The sequence below is a fragment of the Rhinopithecus roxellana genome, chromosome 17, assembly GCF_007565055.1.
Source record: "Rhinopithecus roxellana isolate Shanxi Qingling chromosome 17, ASM756505v1, whole genome shotgun sequence".
NCBI classification, from domain to species: domain Eukaryota; kingdom Metazoa; phylum Chordata; class Mammalia; order Primates; family Cercopithecidae; genus Rhinopithecus; species Rhinopithecus roxellana.
In genome coordinates, this window is record NC_044565.1 from 34,669,897 (window position 1) to 34,694,210 (window position 24,314).

Below are 24,314 nucleotides of genomic sequence, written 5' to 3' on the forward strand. Positions count from 1 at the left end.
CTACTAGTTAAATATGCTTTCTGAAATATTTAAAAGTGAGATAAACTGATATCTAGTGTTTGATTGATTTAAAATATTAGAGCAAGTGGAGGAAGAAAGCTCGAGAGAGAGTGTGTGTAACAGAGAGACAGAGAGAAGGGAGGGAATAGATGAAACAAAAGTACCAAAATGTCAGGCTGGGCACAGTGGCTCACACCTGTACTCCTAGCACTTTCGGAGCCTGAGGCAGGTGCATCACTTGAGGTCAGGAGTTCGAGACCAGCCTGGCCAACATGGTGAAATCCCATCTCTACTAAAAACACAAAACTTAGCCCAGGGTGGTGGTACACACCTGTAATCCCAGCAGCTCAGGAGAATGAGGCAGGAGGAGAATTGCTTGAACCTGGGAGGCAGAGTTTTCAGTGAGCCAAGATTACGCTGCTGCCCTCCAGCCTGAGTGACAGTGAGTCTCCATCTTAAAAATAAAAAAATAAAAAAAGACCAAAATGCAAATGCAAAATGTTGATCATTGTAATTCTTGAAGTAGAGTGATGAATACATAGAAGTCTGTTATACCAGTATCTTGACTTTTGTGTACATTTGAAAACTTTCCATAATAGAGGGTTTTTTTTTTTTTTTTTTGGGCATCATTTTAATGATTTATTTATATGGACTTTTGAAATTGAATATTCTATTCTCTGTTTATAGACCATGATTATCTCTTCACACAGTAGTTTTTTTTTTTTTTTTTTTATACTTTAAATTCTAGGGTACATGTGCATAACGTGCAGGTTTGTTACATATGTATACTGGTGCCATGTTGGTGTGCTGCACCCATCAACTCGTCAGCACCCATCAATTCATCATTTATAAGTTAAACTCCTCTAAATCTATGCCAATCCTCCAATCCCAGCAATGACAACTCCCCCTAACCCACACTTCCACACACATACACACACTCTAGTTTGCTCCCACACCTGAGATTCATGGCAAAGACTCTAGATGGTTTGGATCATTGCCCAAATTATAATTTGGGTTCAAAAGCAGCATTTCATGGGAATTATTTCATATTTAGTGAACATTTATCTATGTCTCAACACAGGAAATGAGAGCAACATGCTTAATGTGCTTTGTTAATACATACTGAGGCTGGGCGTGGTGGCTCACACGTGTAATCCCAGCACTTTGGGAGGCCAAGGTGGGCGGATCACCTGAGGTCAGGAGTTCAAGACCAGCCTGGCCAACATGGTGAAACCCTGTCTCTACTGAAAACACACAAAGAAAATTAGCTGGCCGGGCGCGGTGGCTCAAGCCTGTAATCCCAGCACTTTGGGAGGCCGAGACGGGTGGATCACGAGGTCAGGAGATCGAGGGCATCCTGGCTAACACGGTGAAACCCCGTCTCTACTAAAAAAAATACAAAAATACTAGCCGGGCAATGAGGCGGGCGCCTGTAGTCCCATCTACTCGGGAGGCTGAGGCAGGAGAATGGCGTAAACCCGGGAGGCGGAGCTTGCAGTGAGCTGAGATCCGGCCACTGCACTCCAGCCTGGGCGACAGAGCGAGACTCTGTTTCAAAAAAAAAGAAAGAAAGAAAGAAAGAAAGAAAATTAGCTGATGTGGTGGCTCACTCCTCTAATCCCAGCTACTTGGGAAGCCGAGACAAGGAGAATGTCTTGAACCCAGGATTCGGAGGCTGCAGTGGGCTGCGACTGTGCTATTGCACTCCAGTCTGGGTGACATGGGCAAGAGACTCCGTCTCAAAAAAAAAAAAAAAAGTGATAAGGCTTATGTTCATTAATCTATTCAAATAAATGTTGTACGGCAGCAGTCCCCAACCTTTTTGGCAGCAGGAACCAGTTTCATAAAAGACAATTTTCCCATGGACCTGCATGATGGCGGGGGGGATAATTTTTGAATAATTCAAGTGCATTACATTTACTGTGTGCTTTATTTCTATTAGTATTATTACATTGTAATATATAATGAAATAATTATACAACTCACCATAATGTAGAATTAGTGGGAGCCCTGCACTTGCTTTCCTGCAACTAGATGATCCTATGTGGGGATGATGGGAGACAGTGACAGATCATCAGGCATTAGATTCTCATAAGGAGCACACAGCCTAGATCCCTCACATGCACCGTTCACAATAGGGTTCATGCTCCTGTGAGAATCTAATGCCACAGCTGATCTGACAGGAGGCAGAGCTTAGGCAGTAATGCAAGCAATGGGGAGGGACTGTAAATACAGATGAAGCTTTACTGGTTCAATCGCTCACCCATGGCTCACCTCCTGCTGGGTGGCCTGGTCCCTAACAGCCACTGACCAGTAAGGGCTCATGGCCCAGGGGTTGGAGACCGATGTTCTACAGCATGGATAGAATCAGAGACTGTAGAGGAAAGAGCCTTTCTCACAACACTTTGAAATGACACATTCCCGCATGCAACTTGACATTAGGTTATAACAGTTTTTCATCTGAGGTAATATTTACCTCTTCAACTGAGTTTTAGAAAGATAATATTAGGGACATTTGTAGAAAAACAGCATTGTCCAATGTAAGACTGAAAACAAAAGTTGATGTTGACGAAGCTCCAGTAGATACTCCCTGAAATATGGTGGAACCAGGGGTCTTTCTGGGAAACCTGCTCAACAAGAGATTGTGTTTGCTATGATTTTCATCACTGAAGGGATCCCAAGTTGCTACTTCAATTAGAATTGGAGAAAGCCATTTCAAAGGATTACTAAATTAAACCATTTAATGGCAATTACAATAACAATATAATATTTAAATTTGGATAGCATGTTTTAAAAAGCAACACATACACGTCAGTCATTTAATATTCTTCTCATAACACCTTTAAAGTAGGGTTCAAAGATAGAATCATCCCCATTTTACAGGCTAACAAACTGATGTTTGCTATGATTGACTTTACCAAAACCACACAATAAGTAAATGGGAACAGTAGGATTTTTTTTTTTTTTTTTTTTTTTTGAGATGGAGTCTTGCTCTGTCACCCAGGCTGGAGCGCAGTGGCGCGATCTCGGCTCACTGCAAGCTCCATCTCCTGGGTTCACGCCATTCTCCTGCCTCAGCCTCCCCAACAGCTGAGAGTACAGGTGCCCGCCACCACGCCTGGCTAAATTTTTTTGTATTTTTAGTAGAGACAGGGTTTCACCGTGTTAGCCAAATTGGTCTCGATCTCCTGACCTCGTGATCCATCCGCCTCGGCCTCCCAAAGTGCTGGGATTACAGACTTGACCCACCGCGCCCAGTCTGGGAACACCAGGATTAGTTTATAAAATTTCCCAATTTCCAGTCCTCCATATTATTTTCAAGAACAATGACCAGGAAAATTCACCAAAGGAAAACATTGAATGAACATCCCTTTGCTATAGCAGGTTCAGTACATTACCTGTTATTGTTACTAAAGCAGACCTTACAGGTCAGCATGGATTATTCTAAGCCAACAGCTACAAATAGGCTCACCTTTCTTACTCTCCTTCACCTCATCCTGCATGTCTATCAACATGAACTCTATTGCTCTTCTGCAATACTTTTAGTAGAATCTGCTCTCAACACAGAAACACACAACTTAATGCCACGGAGATTCCCCTGTCAACATCATCATGCTGACATTTCTAAACGTTCTACAGTATTTTAGAAATGCATTTTTAATTAAAAGTGCCCAACCTTAGAATCAACTTGAGATAGATACCTTAAATACTGTAGAGAATTAACCAGGTAGGGTGACTGGCCCAAATTTCACAGTCATAAAGAGGGTAAAATTATTGACTATAGCTTTATGCTCACATACAGGCTTAATTCCTACTAAACACAATGAAAACACCGCCTACAGATGCCATAAGTAAATTTCGTTAAAAATGCAGTATTGCCGGGCGTGGTGGCTCAAGCCTGTAATCCCAGCACTTTGGGAGGCTGAAACGGGCAGATCACAAGGTCAGGAGATAGAGACCATCCTGGCTAACCCAATGAAACCCCGTCTCTACTAAAAAACACAAAAAACTAGCCGGGCGAGGTGGCGGGCGCCTATAGTCCCAGCTACTCAGGAGGCTGAGCCAGGAGAATGGCATGAACCCTAAAGGCAGAGCTTGCAGTGAGCTGAGATCCAGCCACTGCACTCCAGTTTGGGCGACAGAGCAAGACTCCGTCTCAAAAAAAAAAAAAAAAAAAAAATGCAGTATTGTCACTGGGCATGGTGGCTCATGCCTGTAATCCCAGCACTTTGGGAGGCTGAGGTAGGTGGATCACAAGGTCAAGAGATTGAGACCATCCTGGCCAACATGGTAAAACCCTGTCTCTCCTAAAAATACAAAAATTAGCTGGATTTGTGGTGGCACACACCTATAGTCCCAGCTGCTCAAGAGGCTGAGGCAGGAGAATCACTTGAATCCAGGAGGCAGAGGTTGCAGTGAGCCGGGATCGTGCCACTGCACTCCAGCCTGGCAACAGAGCAAGATTCCACCAAAAAAAAAAAAAAAAAAAAAAAAAAAAAAAAAGTATTGTCATTTGAAAAATTGTGTATTTTTAAAATGACTTTAATAGTGTTCATGCTGATAGACATGCAGGACGAGGTGAAGGAGAGCAAGAAAGTTTCAAGAGCTGAAAAGAATAACGAAGGCACCTCTCACGGTAAGTGCTACAAAAGTGTTTGGTAAATATTTGATAAATAAAGTTGAGGTAAAAACAGTTTCTCAGTAGATATCTTCTAGATTTGTTTTTACATTAAAAAATAATTGATACATCCACAATTTCTGAGGTTGCTGAGGAATTCAAACTCTAAACCTCCCTGTATTGCTTTACTAGGGCTTCCAAAACAAAATACCACAGACCTGGTGACTTAACAAAAATTTATGCTCTTGCATTCTGGAGGCTTGAAGTCTGAAATTAAGGTGATATGGTTTGGCCGTGTCCCCCACCCAAATCTCATCTTGAATTGTAGCTCCCATAATTCCCATATGTTGTGGGAGGGACCTGGTGGGAGATAATTGAATCTCCCTGGTGGGAGACAATTGATAATTCCCCCATACTGTTCTCATGGTAGTCAAAAAGTCTCATGAGATCTGATGACTTTATAAGGGGTTTTCCCTTTTGCTTGGCTCTCATTTGTCTCTTGTCTGCCACCATGAAAGATGTGCCCTTCACCTTCTGCCATGATTGTAAGGCCTCCCCAGCCACGTGGAACTCTGAGTCCATTAAACCTCATTTTCTTTATAAATTACCCAGTCTTGGGTATGTCTTTATCAGCAACATGAAAATGAACTAATATGCAAGGTATGAGTGGGTTTGCTTTCTTCTGGGGCCATTCTCCCTGGCTTGAAGATGGCCGTTTTCTCACTGTGTCCTTACAGGGTCCTTCCTCTGTGCTCCAGCATCCCTAGTGCCTCTTTTTATGCCAAACTTCCTCTCCTATAAGGACACCAGTTAGACTGGGTTAGGGCCCATACATATTACCTCATTTAACCTCAGTTACTTCTTTAAAGACCCTATCTCCAAACACAGTCATATTCTGAGGTACTGGGATAGGACTTCAACACATGAATTTTGAGGAACACCATTCAGTCTATTGTCTAGAGCCTCAGCCAATTCCTGGAAAGTTTTGAGCCAAACTGCATCAAATTTCAGACGAGATTTGAGTACCTTCCTCAACCCAAGCTTAGTTTCAGATTTTCATCATGTAGTTTGAGTCCCGTTTGTAGTTTATTGTCTGTCCTGTATTGGAAACTTAGAGGTACTGGTTTGTCCTAGGTATAGGGCAAAAACCAGAGAAAACACTCCTTCATCTATTTGGGAGCTATTCAATTGCAGTTGCTCCAAAAAGAAAAGTCAAAACTCCATATGTTTACTTGAATCTACTTATGGGAGCTCATTGCCTCATTTGCCCTATGACCAGCCAGACAGTCACATATTTACATTTTTCTTTATTTATATAACCAACAACAGGTGAAATTCCTATCAATATAAAAGTATATAACTTAGTCAATGACACAGGCAAAATATTCTCATGACACGCCTTGTGGATGAGCTGGGGTAACAGATAATGTTCACCCACAGGCATGTGGGTGCTTTTTACCTCAATACACTGCTTAATGACTGCAGTGTTTAAATTACCCTTCCAGAGAAAAGAGGTATTATGAATACATCCCTACACGGCAGGGGCACCTCAAGATATTGTGGATTGTGAAAACTGCCATTTGCTGACTACAAACATGAAGCAAGAGTGATGTACATCGTTGACAGAATGATCTTCTACCTAATAGGGTTCTGGCAACCTTGCTGCTGATTTCACTCTGTCTTTCTGTTCCCAGAATGAGAACTCTGATATTACATACTTTTGGGTTCTAAAAAGTACTTCAAACACACACCTGGATGCATGAACATACTGTCTCCTGGAATGATAACTCAGTATGCTTAGGCATTGCTGAAGAAAACCACACAGCCATGCACAAAACCTTGCCCCTTAATCTCCAATTCCACATAAGTTCTCGATGCCAGTTAGCAAGCTTCGCATTTCTGGTCAGCTCCCTCTCCCATTTCCCATGATGACTGTTAATATTTCATATTCATCTCAAGCCTTTCCCTTTCCTTTACTTTTAGGGTGACCAAACTTCTCAGTTTGTCCAGGACTGAGGGGGTTCCTGGGAGACAGGCCTTTAAGTACTACAACGTGGTCACCCTCCTACTTCCTCACTCATCATCAAATGACATCTCTACCCATATCTCAAAAAAAAAAAAAAAAGGTGAAAGTTTTAAGCATGAACTGCTCCCAAATTCTTCCTCCACTACCCCCCACCTGGACATACAATTCTACCCATTATCTGCCCTCAACCTTGGAGGCCAGGTTCTTCCCCTGCTGAGGAATAGCTCCGTTCCTCCATTCTTCATCTGGATGATGGATTTCTCCATTGTTTAACACTCTTTCTTGCAAGTTCAGCATATCCTCTTCCTTCCTTTCATTATACAAATATGTTCAAGTATTTTCCATCTTCAAAATTATATATCCTTTTTCCCCTTTATTACTGATGGGCTGTTCCTTTCTTTTCTTTCACCATAAACTTCTTGAAAGAGATTGTGAATGATCTCACCTACTCCAATAACTCCTCCCGAAATTTTATCTCCAGCCCAGACTCCACTAAAATGTAGACCCATATTTTCATTGTCCTAATGAGCATCTCTATCTTGGTAAATCAAAAGTACTTTAATCTCAAAGTATCTAAAACAAGTTTAACATCCTCCTTTCCAATCTGTTCTTTCTTCTAAGGTTATCTTTCTAGCAAATGGAATCACAATCCGCTGAATTTTCCAAACCAGAAACCATGCCATGGTTCTCAATATCTCATCCCCCTCCTCTGTGCTCCTATCACCTAATGTCTTCTGGTAATCATCACGTTCACCTCCCATCCCCACCATCATCACAACAGTATTTTCACTGGTTTCTTACCTCCCTGGCTCTACTTGCATCTCCTTCAAACTATCATTCATGAGACTGACACCAGTGAGGTCATGGACTGAGCTATTCCTATTATCTGGGAGTAGACAAAACCTTTTATCTAGCCCTCTGAACACCAAACTGGCTACAAGGATGTTTCCTTTGGGTTAGTGAGCAATGTCTAATTTTTTCATTAAAATGACTGAATCGATGTTCCACTGGCTTTGTGGTTGAATCAGATAACAATATAAGTTAACTGAAGGCAGCTCAGGATGATGACTGTATTTCTTCATAGAAATGCCATTTGTTGGTGGGCAGCACTGCACCTATACGGAGACCTTTGTCTCTATTTTTGCAGCGCTTTGCAATGCTAACCCCTATAGTCTCTATAATCCCGGCCTCTGGGGCTTAATGATTGAGAGCAAGTAAAGCTGTTACAGAAGCCACTGGTCATTTCATGTCTTTGGCTGTCAGAATCTTCAACTCATGTCCTACAATGTCCCACATCTGCCTCTTTACTAGGACTGCACTGGCAAACTTGTGAATTTCTAAATAAGTCACTTTCTCTTCCAATTCAGTGCCCTTGCCTGGAACATTCTTCTCTTCCTTCTCCAGCATTCTCAAATGACTATCTTCAGAAATGAATATGAAAGTTTTCATTTAAAAAAATATAATAAGAAATGCCACTCCTGGAACTGTCTCCTTTCAAAGCTATTCTTCACCCTTCCTTGCTCTGTTCTAGATTGCAGGACTCCAGAATGTGTATCCCTCCCTTATCCCTTCCATAGCTCCAGCTCTCACTGGACATGTCTGCCCTGGATACATCTCTACCAAGTAGGCCCACCCCCGGAGTCTGGTGACTCACCTGCGCCCTCTGTCCCTCCAGTCTAGGAATGGTTACAGTTTCCTGCTATTTCCTGCCTCAGGGTGGCCTTGCTGATACTTGGTGGGCTTTGCAGCCTCTCCTATACCCTGTGTAACCAATTTCCTGCATTCGATTCTTTCCCTTGTATACACTCAGAGTGGTTTCTGTTTACTTGGTTAAACTCTGATGTAAAAACATACCCTGATCTCTACTCCCCCTAACCTTAGCCAATGACAAAGACTTTTGGGGGCTCCCTTCTTCCATTTTCTTGGTTTAACTTTTGTATTCCCACACCACCTGTGTATACTGCTATGGATTTGGATTGTGGAGTTTTTATCAGTTCTACACTAAGATGAGCTCTTGAGGACACAGACAATGTCCTGTTAATTTCAGTATCTACAGTGTCCTGTTGACTGTTCAAGATTCTAAAACCCACAAATATACAGAGAATTTTTTCAGTCTTACAAAGCATTTGATGGAGTATGCTAAAATGTTCAAGGATTTAAGACAAGATCCAGGCTAGCATAACACAAAATTTAAATAAAAACTAGTAAATCTGTGGATTTTTACAAGCTGGAGAGGGATGGAGGTGTGCCTTAGAAGTTGGGCTTCTCTCTTTGGAATATGGCATGTTATTTTTCAGTCTACTAGATCACAATCTAGTCATTGGTAGAAAAGTCACCTTTTATTTCAGTGAAGCAACTTAATCAATAAAGGTATTAATTGCCTTCAGCAAATACTTTGGAACAATAAGGCACTGTCACTTTCCTTCTGGTGGCCAGAGAAGAGCAGAGGAAAGTGTCTCAGAATTCTAAGAGACACTTAGAACTTTGAGGACAGAGCAATATTCTCTTATGAGTCAGAAAAAAATCTAGAACTCACAACTAGGACTCTCTATGAGTTCAGAAAAATCTAGAACCCTCTGAGATTTTATTTTATTCAATATAATTTAAAACAATGCTTTACCATATTCTGCAGCACAAAATGATTTATAAAAAATAAATATATTATTATTGTTTAGAGATCAGGAGAAAGATCCATGGAGAATGAATTGCATGTGTTCTAGCAATTCATTTAGGATGACTAATCAGAGTGTCTGCAAGTCTGGTCACTGAGCTAGCCACCTCCACCCCCCAAACCTTTCCACTAATGGACTCTTTTCAACGAGGGCATAGGTGTGATACAACACTATTTTTTTTTTTTTTTTTTTAGACAGAGTCTTGCTCTGTCGCCCAGGCTGGAGTGCAGTGGCGCAATCTCGGCTCACTGCAAGCTCCGTCCCTGCGTTCACGCCATTCTCCTGCCTCAGCCTCCCACAACAGTATTTTTCTATCTATGTGCTGTGTTATTATGGACACCTTGAATGCTGTGTGCCATAAAATCCTTAACTTTTAAACTTCAGAATAAAGTAATGCAAACATCTTTGCATATGGCAATATTGTAACACAAGGAAACCAGAAAACAGGCTTCTAATTGTCTCCTTAAGATTGTAGAGAGCTATGCAAAAAGAATTCATTTCTCCTTAATCATAACAGCATATTCATATTATAAAATTTGTCTTGAGCTGACTTCCTGCTCTGGTGTGAATCATGGTGGTGGCTGACTTGGCGAGGTATGGCCCATGTGTTGTGTGAAATAGTGCAGGTGTCAGTTGCAACAGAGTCACCATTGTCTTCCTGTAATGAAGTCAGTTTAAACAGCTAAGTGTCTGAAAGTGAATCCCAGTGCCTGGAGTCCAGAAGGTCAATTATCGCAGGGTGTTAGACAATTGGGATTGCATTACTACTAACCAGGGTGCTTTAGTTTTTGTTTTAAATAATGCAATGCTAGTCTGTACTAATAAAGAGAACATATTACGGCAAATATTGAATCAGACATTGTGACACGATGACAGATCTAAATTGCCACAGTTTATACAGAGTCCACAAAACAACACTGACCATGAATTATACAAAGCATTTTATATACAATTTCCATCAAATTCCAGACTTTTGCTTTAGAGGAATTTTACTTGAAACAAGTGGATATGTCCTAAATGTGTTTTTTTTTTTTTTCCTATTTAATACATATATTCTACCTCTTGTAATAATTGCTATAGATAACTCCCAATTTTTTTATGGTGAGGGGAATTAATATTGAACTACCACATGCTTTGGTTTTTTCCAAATAACTTCTAGAAAATTTATTTTACTTCAAATAAGAGTTTATAGGCATTTACTTGGATTTTCACATTTGTATTTGTTATTCTTCAAAGATATTTCCTCCTAATATGAAAATTTTATTATTTTTGAAATGCTTCATGTGACAATGAAACAGGCATCTTCTAACAAAGAGAGCTAATACCACCTTGATGGGAAAATTATGTTGAAATAGTATATTGTTAGGTATACAAATGCCTATTAAACTAAAGCGTCTTCTATTTTGCTGAATTTTACAAAATAATGCATCATTTCTTTTTAAAGTCCTACTTTTTCCTTTAATGAATTTTGTTTCATTTAGGGCAAACCTAATTATTTAAAACTAACAAACATGCATTGAAATATTATGAAAGTGGTATTTGAATTATATATTTCAAAATATTTTTATAATGTTTTCTTTATTTTAATCTATGGGTGAATTAATATATTTCTTTGTTGCAAAATTGGAGAAACTACAGCACTTAGCAACTCTGGGCATTAATTCTTATTGCCTAGGCACCAAAAGTTGGTTTAAAAATGCTAAAATTATTTAAGGTTTAAAACTTTCTTTATAGATTTCTAAAAGGACAGTAAATATATATATACATATCTTTTTTCTTGCCAGGCATATTTAGAGAAATTCAGCTGATTTAAAAATTAACTTTTTAGAACTTAACTTGATAGTTACAAATGTTTTAATTTTTGGAAGCCATTACATGTTCATTTTCCTTTCAGCATTAATTATCCATAATGATCTCCACTTATCATGTACTCTGGAGAAAACTATATTTGTTTACATTTTCCAGTGCTTTTTAAAATAAAAATAGTTTTCCCTATTAACAATAATGAGAAGGCTTTTCAATTATTAAAATCTTGGCATTTTTGAAGATTTGTCTCTGACTATTTTAAATAGAAAGTTCTAATGTGAATAAAACTGTTACATAAATTCCCCAAATAATAGCTTAATTACTTATAAACTCTGGAAACAATTAGTTCATCATCCTTTGAAGTGAATAAGGCAACTTGCCAGGCTGCGAGCAAAAACGCTTGTCACTTTTTCATGTAATGAGCTTAGTTTCTTTTTGTTATTTTAGATTATTTTGAAAAGGAAACTCGGTGGAATACACTTTAATGTTCAAAAGATTAAAAGTTGAATCACTCACTTCATAAATGGCCTCTGCAACAACACGTAATAAAGTACCAAAAGAAATATTGAAGGCTCTGAAGATTATAATTTATGTTCTTATGGAAATCATTGGAACAGATAATCTGGTTCAAAGATAAAGTTGTGCTTGAATGACACCAATATTGTAAAAGATTGACGAGGACTGTCCTCTCTTTCAGCCTCATAATACCATTCTTCACACAAACCACCAAATTACAGGAGCAGCCTCTTCTCCTCCCGCTCGCAGCTGCTCTTCACTTTCTCGCCTTACGTTCCTCCCCCATCTGCTACTTCTTGCTCTCTAGGTCTCCATCTCCCCACACGCACCTCTTTCTCCCTCGCCCCAGGCGTCTGGCTCTCCCATCTCCCCTGCGCCTCTTTTTCACCGCAGTTCACTGTCAGGTGTTTCCCCCCCGACTCTGGCCAAACATAGATCAAAGGAAGTTCTGCATGTAAGTGATTATTGTGAGACTGAAACACTGTATGTCTGAATATTATCCAAAAAATGAGGAAGAAAAAAAGAAGATCGGAAGAGGACGCTGACTGACTTCGTCCTGGCAGGTTCCGGACCTGCCTGAGTGGTCGCAGAGCGCAGGTTGGGAGAGCAGCTCTGGGAGGCCGCCCCCTTAAAGGCCAGCCGGTGACTATGATTGCGGCCAGGGGGTCAGGTGGAGCCTACACCTGAGGCCGCCAGCTCCCTTCCGACCTTGGCGGTCAACGAGCAAGGTCATCTTTAACTCCATCACCTGGCCAGGGGAGTATTTACCTGGCTCCTAGGGAGAGAAACCGAGGCCAAGAGAGGCGGGCAGGTCCCAAGGTGCCAGGAGGCCTTCCCTTGGGGTCCATCCGGCTGGGGAGGACCCATGCCAGATCGGGGACAGCAAACTTTTGGACCATTGTGCATATTTCAAAATGATATCAACATACTTCCTATACTGCTCCCCTACTGGAAGTCATAATTACAACTCACCCTTCTCTTTGTCCGCCAGAATCGCTTTCAGCGGTCCCAGCAAGTCAGCCTACTTTGGGGATGCGTTTTGCATTTTGTAGTGCCCCCATCCCTCCCCAGACCTATATGTCAAGGAATAGGGAGTTGAGACATGACACGTTAATGTTTTTAACAGGGGATGCGCTCTGCTCCCACAGAAAAGGAGGGAGACCCTGAGTAGAGGGTGGCCGAGAGGGAGAGGGAAGGAATCACGGCGCCGCTCCTGCGGAAATTCATATTCCGTGTGTGTTCCTCCCTCACCTGAAATAAATCCTGCTGGCCTACCCACACAGACCCAGCAGCACTTATTTATTTGCATGTCATGCTTATAATATGGTAGAAAGCAAGACGGATCTTCGAGAAGGGGAGGGGATGAGGCTCACCTTTCAGGCTCACTCTCTTAAATAAAAAAGAATTGACCGGCTGGGCGCCTAAGAATTTATCTTGAGTTTGTGGTCATTATCTCTATTATATAGCCCCGGCAATAAATAAATCGGGTAGTTACTACCCAACAATAAAACTGTAGTGTATGGGACACCTTACTATTACTTTCTTAATAATCTGCCGTTTCTTTCACTTTAAATCTTCCCAGTCCTGTCTTCTCACTCGTCTACAAGGATCTATCTTCACCCCTTGAGGTACCAAACCGCTAGGATCATTTTTATATTTCGTGAACACAATAAGTTTTCCTGCCTAGACTTTCTGTTTTTCCTCCTATTTCTAGGCTGCCTAATCTGCTTCAAGACAAAGGGTCGGCCCAGATCAAATGTGTTTTTTCCTCCTCTCTGTTTCAACCACGTTGGGCGTCCAAGTTAATGAAGACCGCCCCCCACGCGGCAGCCAGCTATGGGGCTGCTAGGAAAAAGGGAACAACGCAGGCTCCAGGACACCCAGTCCGGGGAAGATGATCTGTGCTTCCGCGGTGGGCACGCCCTTGGGCGCGCGCGGGGTCCAAAGGCCGAGTTGGAGAAGCCCTGCCTAGGGTAGTTCTACCTCTCAAGACCCTCACCCCCATTCTTGATTGTGTGTGTGCCCATGGAGGGATTTCTGGGGGTCGTGACCCCTCCTACTTCTCGCAGCTCGCCCCTTGACCCAGGCACAGCGCGCTACCCGCGGACGCGAGCGCGAGCAGCGTGGACCCGCCTGAGAAGTCTGTCCTCGCTCAAGTGCGGGCTCCCCTGCGTCCGCGGTCGTTAAAACCTCACCAGGGGGGCTCGACCTAGGGAACAGACGCACGGGTAGGGGTTGGGAAGGGGGGCGTCCTGAAAGTTTCCCAGACCCGCGGGCTGGGGAGAGAGCCTCTGCGCTCACACCTAGGGCTCGCCTCCTGCGCGCAACTGTTACGCGGTTCCCACTCCAGTTGCGACAGGCAGCCAGGCGGGAGACGCAATCTGTTCGGGGCCAGAGCCTCGCAGAGCCCCCGGGGGTCCTCAGCCCCGCGGGGAGAAGGAGCCCAGCCGACGTCCGGCCAGCGCCTTCCAAAACAGCGCTACACTTGCTTTCACGCCGGCGCGGAAAGTGACCCGTCCCCGCAAAGCGGACAGCAAATGACCGCTTCATCCGGGGAGCCACCCTGGCAGGGCGTCTGGGGAGGTGCGCGGGGAGACGAGAAAAGGGACAGTGGGGCGGCAGGGAAAGAAAACAAACAGACCTGCGTTGCTCCCCCTTTTGTCTTTACACCGCTTATCTCAAGAAATCAACTCAACAGCAAGCCCCCACCAGGCTTGTTTTTGTTTGTGTGACTTAAATCACAGATAGAACTAGGGACCAAACCTCTGAGAGAGAGAGAGAGTGTGTGTGTGTGTGTGTGTGAGAAAGAGAGAGAGAAAGAGAGAGAGAGAGAGAGAGAGAGAGAGAGAGAGAGAGAGAGAGAGAGAGAGAGAGAGAGAGAGAGAGAGAGCCGCAGCGAGGCTACTGACGGTGAAGGGACGGTGAACTTCTCACCTTTCTTTAACTCAGAACAACACGTCCTTTAAAAAAATTCCGCACCGCCGAGTGTGTGTGTATATGTGTGTGTGTTTCGCTGTTAATTGCATTTTGCTGGGATGATCTTTTACGACTCGAAAACAAGCAGCTGGGAAAATATTCACGTTTGGGACAGAAAACATTTTTTATTTATATCTTTGACATTTAAAAGAGCAGAATTAATTTTTCTTGTCTACATTAGCATTGAGAGAAAGTTTCAGAAATCTACCCGGGGGGAAAGGGAGGGGGACAAAAAGAAAAAGAGAAAGAAAAAGTGAAGAAAGGAAAAGAAAAGCTAGGCTTGGTTTTTCTTATTTCAGATCTGTAATCAATCATTGAAATAGGAGGCAGCAAAATTGTAAAGATTCGATAGATTAAAATGCAAATGAAAGGTAGAAAAAGAAACATTAACATGGCGATCAAAGATTTAATAACCATAAATCAAGTTTTTTTTCTGTTGCAGCTGCAGTTTGTGTGTGTGTTTATGTTTTAATCATGTTCGTTCCATAAATAAATAATTTTGAAACGAGACTAATTTTTCATTATTTTAACCGTAGGCTAAAACACTAAATATTAAAAATAGAAAGAGTATATAATGCCAGATCCCCAACCAAATAAGAGTAAGACTTGTGTTGATTGGTTAAAATCAAGGGGTTTCAATTGTATGTTTTGAAAATCAAAGTAGTATGCTAAAAAATTCTATCTTAACTGACAAAGCCCAAAGTTTTATTTTCTCTTTAATATTTTATGTTAACGACAAGATACCATTTATATTAAATATATGCATGGCTGCATATCCATTCCAGTCTGAGCATTTTCAAAGAACGAAAGTGTCAGAATATTAAATAATACAAACATACATTATTTCAAAATGTCTTGACAGAATTTCTGGTAAATAATACTCTTTAGGATGATCTGCCTTCCAGAGAAAAAAGTGATGGTTCAACGCAGTTAAAACTTTTCTAGCTTTATTTTTAAAGTTATTTTTCCAAGGGTGTATATTTTAGCCGTTTATTTTATTATTCAATTTAAGGTTTTATGTCAAAGTGTAAAATTATCAGAGATCACTCTAAATACTCATTTTCTCAACTATAATGAAAGTTTTTCATTTAGATCTTTTTATGTAAAACATTAATTTTTATCATTAATTTATAAATATCTAGAACTTTAAAAATAAAACACCTGGACTTAGTCTCTCTCTCTCTCTCTCTCTCTGTCAACATCTTATTAACATAGAGAGGACATATATTTTCAGAAGATTGGAAACTTTTTTTTTCTGCTAATACAGACTTTCAATGTTTAAAATAAGCTCTTTGCTTAATTCTGCTTTTGAAGGAATGATTCCCCTTAGTATACTAAAATGATGAGTTAGAATTGTTTCAATTTCTCCTCTTTCCACAAATGATCACCAAATCTGGAATACATTCCTTTCTAAAACCTTTAAGTTGAATGTGTAAGCTAAGTTAATGTCCACTCGCCGCCCTCCGCCCCCTTCCCGGCCGAACAATCACGTTTTCACTGTGACAGTCCAATAATGCATTTAGTTTAAAATTACACTTGGACCTTTTCTCCTTTGTATTTTTTCATTTACTTCAGTGAAACAAGATGACTTGATTTTCATGGGATTACATGAACTCCATTCAGTGTTACTGGGACATTTCTGCTCAACTAAATACTTGCCTTAATAGACAAACGAACTTCTTTTTATTTGCTGGAGTTTGTAGATGGTTTTAGATAACAGTGTGCAACTGATTTAGTTATTGTTGTTGTGAGAATCGAACAGCCACAAAAGTCATTTATCTAAACCGAAGAGATATGACTCTGTAAAAGGGAGAAGCAAGGGCAGAATCATGGGGAATTATTTCAGTTTATAGCTATTATTAATTAAACTGGATGTGGTTTTATTCTGGTCTTTTAGTACTGACCTTGTTAAAAGCTCCCAGCTACCTATATTTTTCCCCTCACCCCCATTTTTTTCCCCATTTATTAGGACTCACGTGGATTAGGATTGCCATTTCTATATTATAACACCAAGCAGTTACAGTGTAAAATCTCGTGCGCCTTCGGAGGATCGCACCCCTCCCAGAAAAAAAAGAAAAAAAATGCTTTTTTTCATTCAGTTTTAGCATCTTGTTTCGTTGAAATGCAAGACAGGTACTTGATTTAGCATTTAAGCAAAAGGTTACACAAACCGCGTTTTAGAAAGTGTTGGGATGTCCGACAGGGTCAGCCCTAGATCAGATCATTTTTTGAATGCAGACCTAAAGATAATGAGTACTTGTTGTATTAAAGGGGACAAACAGTACTTTGGCTTCCTCTGACCCCAGAATGCACGGCTCGGTTTCATTGATCATCCTCCTTTATGAGATAATGCAATTACAAACATCAATAAGGGGCTGCAAGGGGAATCATTATGCGGTGACAGTGATAAATGACGGTGCAGAAATAGCATGCTTTTCCCCCCTAACAATCCAGGAGCCCAGGGGCTCCGGGGGCTGAACACAGTCGCCAAGGAAACAGATGACATCCCAAACGGCACCAAAAGAAAAAAAATGAACAGTCTTTCTTTGCCTTTCACTCTTTTCCGTCTTCCAAAGAGTTAGTTTTGGCTCAAGCAGCAGCTGCTACACAAGGCATTTCGTTATTTCAGACATTAAAGACTGGAACGGGCAGTGGGAGTCTCCTCCCCTTTCATCCCCACCCCCACTAGATAACACACAAAGCTCGCTGTTCACAGTTTAGGACTACCTGAAAATGGAAGTCTCAAAAATCAGATTGGGATGGGGTGGAGGGGTGTCGGGAACGTGGATTTGCACAGCCCTTGCGTTGTGTTTCCCCTGCTTTTGTCCAGTGGAAACTGAGTCTCCAGAACAAGCTGGCGCCTCGCGGGTCGGCCAGTAAGGGAACGGGTGCGCGTGGCTCGCCTCCATCTCCCCGCAGTGCCAGACGCTGCTCTGTGCCAAGGCGGGGGCTGAGGAGCAGGCGACTGCTGGGGGTGTTTGCTGCTGTGCTGGGTTTCTTTGGGATGGAGTTATCAATGGGCGCAGAGATCGCCCCTAAATAGAGAAATCTGGTTCTTTAAAGCCTCTGGGTGCCTTCAGCAAGCGGCTTCAAAAGGGCCTCACTGATCATTCCCCACCCACCCATGCCCAGAAAGGTGGGTGAGGTAGATGGGCGCAAAAAGGCGTCGGGCTACCAGACTTCTGCGACGGCCCTGAGGCTGCGGAGGACTAGGAGAGGGGCAGAACCTCTGGACGCTAGGTGGAGAAGGGGAACTTGCCACTTTGGGGGAGGGGAGGAGGAAGAAAGAGTACTGAGGTGTGAGGGAGGCCTAGGAAGAAAGGCAGAGGGAGGGGAGAAGCAAAGCAAGCAAAAGCAATCCCACCCTTCCAGGAGGTCGTCACCCAGCAGAAAACAGACACCGGGTTTCTGACACCTGCCCAGTCCCCCTCGGCGTGGAGTTAGGGACCCCCGCTCGGCGCTCCCTGCCACACACGGTCCCCACCGGGAGGAGCGGGCCAAGCCGGTGCGCGAAGCAGGTGACTTTATTCACTGCTTCCCCAATCGGCTAGGTCCCGGGACTCGTTTTCCGCCTGGAGATTAAGATCATTGCTCGCGTAATGAACTTAATGCTTTAGGGTAGAGGTGAGTGTGTTTGAGAGTGGGCAGGGGTAGAAATTACCGACCCGATCGATGGGAGACTGGCTTAAAACTAAATCCCTTTTCTCCAGGGCTTCACCGCCCGAGTTTCTCCTCAGTGGGCTGAGCGCGCCAGGATGTCAGGAGGCAGCGCGTGGAGGGGTGACCCGTGGGGCGCGGCAAGCCAGAATCGAGGCCCTAAAAATGCTTCCCCCATCTCCCGACTGAGACCCCCAGGGTACTATTTTCAGAGCAAAGGCTCTTTAAAGCTCAAACGTTGGCGAACTGATTGCTCAATACTTTGTTTGTTTTTCCTTTCAGCTCCGCCTAGGGAGAGAATGTTTCAGACGCCTTGGCTGGTAGAGCGGGCCGAAAAGGGAGCCCTCCCTCTCCCAGTCATCAGCTGTCTTCCTCAGTTGCCTGACTGCCCCTTTCTCGCTCACTACTTTTTCCCCAAACCTTGGAATTCCCAGCCTCCCGTAGTCTCCTCTCCGTGGCCAACCTAAGTGAAACGCGCCGCTAGCAGCCAGTGGGCAAGGCATGGCATGGGAGACGAGAATGAGACAAGGAAAAGTGCCCAGCCAGGCAGGGCGCCCCACTACCCAGTTCCATGCCTCTCTCCATCGGCATCCAAGCTCCTACCCGGGAGCTTTGCAGCATGAAGTGACGTTTTTACTGCCTTCCCATGGGCCAAGGGCCTGCGGGTATCCGAAAGGCTGGGCAAAGTTTGAAGAGCTTATAAAGTGATCCTGAGGAGCTTCTGCCTAGGACGTCCGGGTGCGGTCTACGGCTTCCCGGCTGCTGCTCCAGACTCCGGCACTCTCCGCCCAACGCCCTCCTAGCTGGCCGTGCGCGAGTTCCCTGTGCCCTCGAGTCCCCAGGCTCTCTGGGTCGCGCTCCCAGGGCCACTATGGGACTCTGGAGTCTGGGGCCCCGATGTGGCAAAGTCTATTAGGAAGTCTCCGGGCTACTACAAAGCACTCCGAGAGGTTCCGAGGAAAGAGGACGCCCACCCAGGAGGTGCCTCTCCACAGCCTCCTTCGCAGACCTCTGGTCTCCCCATCTCCAGAGACAAAGTCAATAGTCCCTTAGACTATACTCTCAGATGGGGGTGAAGAGAGGGCAGGAGGGTAAGGCAGGAGCCTGTGCAGGACCCCCGGCCAGAGCTGTGGTCTCCGGGCAAAGACCTGCCCGCCCACGCACTGGGCCTAGGCCGGGACCCAGCGCATCGTGGGACTCAGGAGTAGCACGTCCTGACTGGACCTCCGCACAGCTGCCAGCGGGATTTCCTCTCGCGGCGCGGAGCCGGGCCCAACCCCAGGACAGGAGCCTCTCCCCTCCCGCTCCTCCTGCACACTTGGGGCACACTGCACACAGCAACTAACCCCGATCGCAAAGTTGAGCGCGAAGTCTGCGTGCCGCGTGGGAGACGCGAGAGGGAGGGGAAGGGCAGGGCTTGTGTTTTTCCTTTTCAGAATCCTTCGACTTCACTGTGAAGTTTGCTGGTAGGCGCCTGTGCTCCGGGGTCGGAGCCTCCCACCAAGGCTCCTTCCCCTCCCCTTCTCCCCGCCCCCAAGAGCCGAACCAGCCGCAGCCTCCGCCCGGACCTGGCCGCCCGCTCGGTCCCCCTGACCCGGACCCTGCACCCAGGTTGCCGCGCCGCCCTCCCGGCCTTGCCCCCGGGCTCGGCTGGGGGCGCTTTTCCCTGGGGCGAAACTTGCCCGCCCCGCTCACTGCAAGGAGACACCCGCTGCCTCCTGAGGAACTCCTAATACCATCCATACAGCTTTAATGCGTTTATAATTCGATAAGTGATTTCAATTTGAAATTGTTAGTAACTAATTTTATGGGTAATTTTTCCACATCAAATATTTAAGCATCAGATTAAGGGATACAGTTCCGACACTGGATAATACGGGGGTTTCCCCCCCTCCGGCACCTCCGCCTCCCTCCGTTTCCTACCGAGTCGTTTTTCCAAATCCCCAAAAGATGGCAGTCGAAGCCGACTTTCCTCTTTTCCTGTGGCTCTGCGAAGGGAGGGGGAGAGAGGAGGATGGGGGAGTGCGAGAGTGGCGGGGAGAGGAAAAGAGAGAGAGAGGAGAGAGGAAGAGGAAGAGGAAGAAGAAGGAGGAGGAAGGGGAGGAGGAAGAAGAAGGAGGAGGAAGAGGAGGAGGAGGGGAGGAGGAGGGGAGGAGGAGGAAAAGGGGAGAGAAAAGCTAGACGGTGCATGGACTTTTCAAACTAATTCTTTCACGCGTTTCTAATGCAAGCAAAAAGCAGTGATGAATTTCCTGGAAAAGTCCTGGCAGAAACGAAAGCCAAAAAACGTGCCTTGTGGCCTCAGGGTACGGGATGTGAGAAACTCAGCACATTCAAGCTAAACCCTCATTTTAGAACAGGAGAGGGAGAGGGAGACCCAGAGAGGAACCGACTCGACTGATTTTGGGGTCTTTCTTTGTATTTTAACATTGTATGTAAGTACTACACAACTAGGCAACGTGTTTCCTCGAGGACGGCACTCTGCGAATTACATAATGAGGGGAAAGAGGTAGGGGTGGGGAAGGGGAAGGGGTGGGGGCAGACTGCAGTGGGCGGAGGGGAGACTGGGGCGAGCAGCGGATGAATTGCAGACCAGTTGCCAAAACTTTTTTTTTTTTTTTTCCCTGCTGCTGCTGCTGCGGCTGCCTTTGCTGCTGCCTTTGCTTTGAATGTGGGTAACTAGGAAACAGCAAGCCGTCTGAGAAGACGGAATTTCCAACGTGTAAAATGTTCTTAACGGAACCATTGAGCGAGTGCAATAAGGCGTGAGGGGGAACTAATCTTCCCATTTAAATGTTTGTGGCAATTTTATCTAAATGAATTTTAATGCTAAACGAGGGTAATTCCCCATTTGTAGCGCGTTTACTTCTCTTTCCTGTGCTTCTAAAGCAGTCGAACATCATGCAATGAACAATAACAATAAAAATACTGTCAAGGCATATTATTCATTTTGAATGTGTTATAATTACAGCTGATTAAATATGATAGAGTAAAATATTTTTTAATTTTTTGAAAAAAATTAAATCATACTAAAAAGTAGTCTTATTCAGCCAGAGCCAGCCCCGTCCCCACTCCACCAAATAAAAATAAAAACCAGGTACAATTTTGTGCCCTTGTTTAGAGGAGGGCGTTTTGGTTTTGCCTTTTAAGAAACATCAAAAACACTCTCAGCACCTCTATTATTTGCCTCTTTTGGATAAGTGTCCTCAATAACCTCTGAGCTGGCTCTGAAATTTACATGAGGAAAAGCTAAAATAGCATTAAGAGGGGAGGGCATCGAGGCAGGGGAAGAAAGGAACTGCGAAGAGCGAGGCTCTCACCTAAATGGCTCACAGAGCGGGGAACGCAGGGAAATAGCAGTTTCTTTTTTCTAATTCCTGGACACTGCTGGTCTCGATTCTTCAGAGTCACCATATTCCCTAACTACTCTTCACTTGTAAACCTCCCTCCCCTAGGGCCTCTCTCTCTCTCTCTCTCTCTCTCTCCCTCTCTCTCCCTCTCCCCACCACATCTCCTCCCCTTTCTTTCCCTCCCCCACCCATCCTGAGCCTCCTCAGGAATAAAGGCTGAAAATAACCAACTCACCCGGGCATGTACTGGGGAGGAGAAGCAAACAGATGGTTAGTTTATAAAGTTTATTATTAATTTTTAAAGTAAATAAATGGTTGTTAACTGCTAGTAACCACCTATCAAAAGAGAATGATTTCACTCATATCGACTATTTAGGTAGAGGAAGAATTACCACTGGGTCAACAAGGGAGATTTAAACAATCCCATCTATGGGCTGGGGAGGGGTAGAGGCGCTGCCAGAGATGGCTGCAGTAGGCTGAGCCTTGCTCTCTGTGCATCCACGTGTTTAGAAACCAGCAAAAGGTGAGAATGCATTGCTGCTCCAGCAGGTGAGTCAGTCAATCACACATCACCTAGTAAAGCCAACCCACAGCTGGTTTCTCTTTTCCGAATAGAAAATAGAATTGCTAAGGACCGGTTTACAGGGTGACTTGGGCCTGAGTGTCAGACTTGAGTTTAAGGCTCTCTCTCCTCCAACCCATCCTTTGTTTACAAAGCAATCACTGCTAAAAGGTTTATTTTTTAAAATGAATTTGCCTTAATTAAAATATTTGTATATTTTCCTTAGCTTTGGGAAGCACTTTTTATAGCAGCAATTTTATTTAAATAAAATTATAAGCTATTCCAGCTTAAACATATTATTTTGTACCATTTAGCCCGCTGCCATGCTGAAGTCTTGTACAGCTGTTCTGGAAAATTGGTTAATAACCAGTTTTCTCCAATGAGAACACAGAGCATATTTATAAAAATTAGATTTTGAAGTCTGGTCTCTTCAATTCGTGTAGTTAATTTCCTAATAAACATATACTGCTCATCCTAGGTAACATCCTTAGTAAAAGACTTAACTTTGTACTTAGGTTGCCTTTATGTGCAAGAATAATTTCAATGATATTAGATGAGTAATTCTGTTGGATGTAATTCTGAGTCTAGAGTTAGTTTAGTGCCTTTAGGCCTCAAATTTGCTGATATTAGGAGTTCATTAAGTCAGCTTAAAGAAATCAGTGGTTATTATTAAATAACTTACTTTGTGGTTAAAATTGTCAAATACATATATGGCTTAGGGAGCCAAAATTAATTTTTATATTTACTGCATTAATCTTTAAAAATCTGGGGGGCAGTAAACAAATGTTTCAAGCAGTGGAGTCAGCATGACAAAAATAATCTTGTTTTTATTTTAGATCCAGATTTCATTACTGCACTCAAACGACTACAACTGGGCTTGGCGTTATTATACAATCCAAACTGTTTCCATCAGAAACGCTAAGACTCAGTGTGCAATGATTGTTATTAATAATTAGCTCCTTGGTTTCTTGATAGAAAAAGGCTATCAACAAGCATTTGTTTATCCACAACAAAAAGTATAATTAGCTTATCCCACTTAGTAAATCTTGTATGCATGCCAACTCATACCAAACTGCTACTTTTACAAAAAAATTGCAATAATACAGTTCATTTTTCCAGTCCTTTTTGCACAAAATTTATTTACAATGTCTACATAAATGCTCCAAGGTGGGACTATGAAAAAATACACACATGACTGATGCTTTGCTCAGAAATAAAGTCAACATATTAAAAATAAATCTTCAGTCTATGTTTTAGAGCTGCTTAAAACAGGAAGTGATGTATAAGGTGGTGGTTGTTGCATGGGGACAATGATGCTTGATGTGACAATTAGGCTTCTAAACACACGGCCTTTTGGTTTCCATGCCTCCTCCTACCAGTCTCCTTAAGACACTGCCTGCAACAGCTGATTAATCATTGTTGATGACTGCAGTTTTTCCCATCCTTCCCGATTTACATCTGTTCAGGCCAATTCAAATATGGTGAGTAAATGAATTAGACATGCAAATTCAAGCCCCAGGCTAGAGAGAGGGAGAGAGAGGAAAAGAGAGAGAAAGAGAGAGAGCGTGCGCATGGCTGAAATCCTAGGCGAGAAGAAAGATTCTTCTGCCTGATAGTTATTTTAATGCTCTAAAAATCCTGCAAATCAGACCTTCCTGTCCCTTGCAGGATAACTGTAAGGCTTTTTAATGTAAGGAGGCTTCTGGAGGAAGTGAAGAGCTATGGAAACAACACACATAGTGTGGAAAAATTTCACATTTTTTTTAAAAAATCTATAAGAAACAACGTAATATGGATAACAGTATAATAGCATTTACAATATTTCACTCTTTGTTCTCTTAATGTCTTATATAGCTATTTAGCATGTCCCCCAAATTGACTTCAGTTGGTATTTCCTGCTTTTTAAGGTCCCTATGAAGAATTAGGGATGCTCCTTGGTCCAGAGTAGATGCCAAGAATGGAACTCCACAGTCATTGCAGAAAAAACATGATTTGAAATCAGTCACAATTGCAGACAATGCATATTCCCTTAAGCTACTGAGCATGAATGTCCATGACTTGTCCACTCATTGTTGGGTCTCCTGTATTAAGAACCGTGGGGCTTGATGCTGACATTGGCATTCCAGGGTGG

At 43.3% G+C, this 24,314-nt stretch overlaps 1 protein-coding gene and 1 long non-coding RNA gene across 7 annotated transcripts in view; both read right to left on the bottom strand.

Annotated features, from left to right (window-relative positions):
* LOC104656180 overlaps positions 1 to 21,746 on the bottom strand; it is a 108,918-nt gene extending 87,172 nt beyond the window's left edge. Inside the window, exon 1 of the long non-coding RNA XR_747084.2 lies at positions 21,592 to 21,746. This is a non-coding gene — a long non-coding RNA (uncharacterized LOC104656180). The remainder of the gene's footprint in view (positions 1 to 21,591) is intronic.
* Positions 21,747 to 21,894: 148 nt separating this feature from the next.
* The window catches only part of MEIS1 (Meis homeobox 1), a 139,586-nt gene continuing 137,166 nt past the window's right edge, over positions 21,895 to 24,314 (bottom strand). For all 6 annotated transcript variants that reach the window (XM_030921493.1, XM_030921497.1, XM_030921492.1 and 3 more), the window contains one exon: positions 21,895 to 24,314. This exon is cut by the window's right edge and continues 187 nt beyond it. In XM_030921493.1, the coding sequence (XP_030777353.1) occupies positions 24,218 to 24,314 (97 nt within the window). In that variant the 3' untranslated portion in view covers positions 21,895 to 24,217.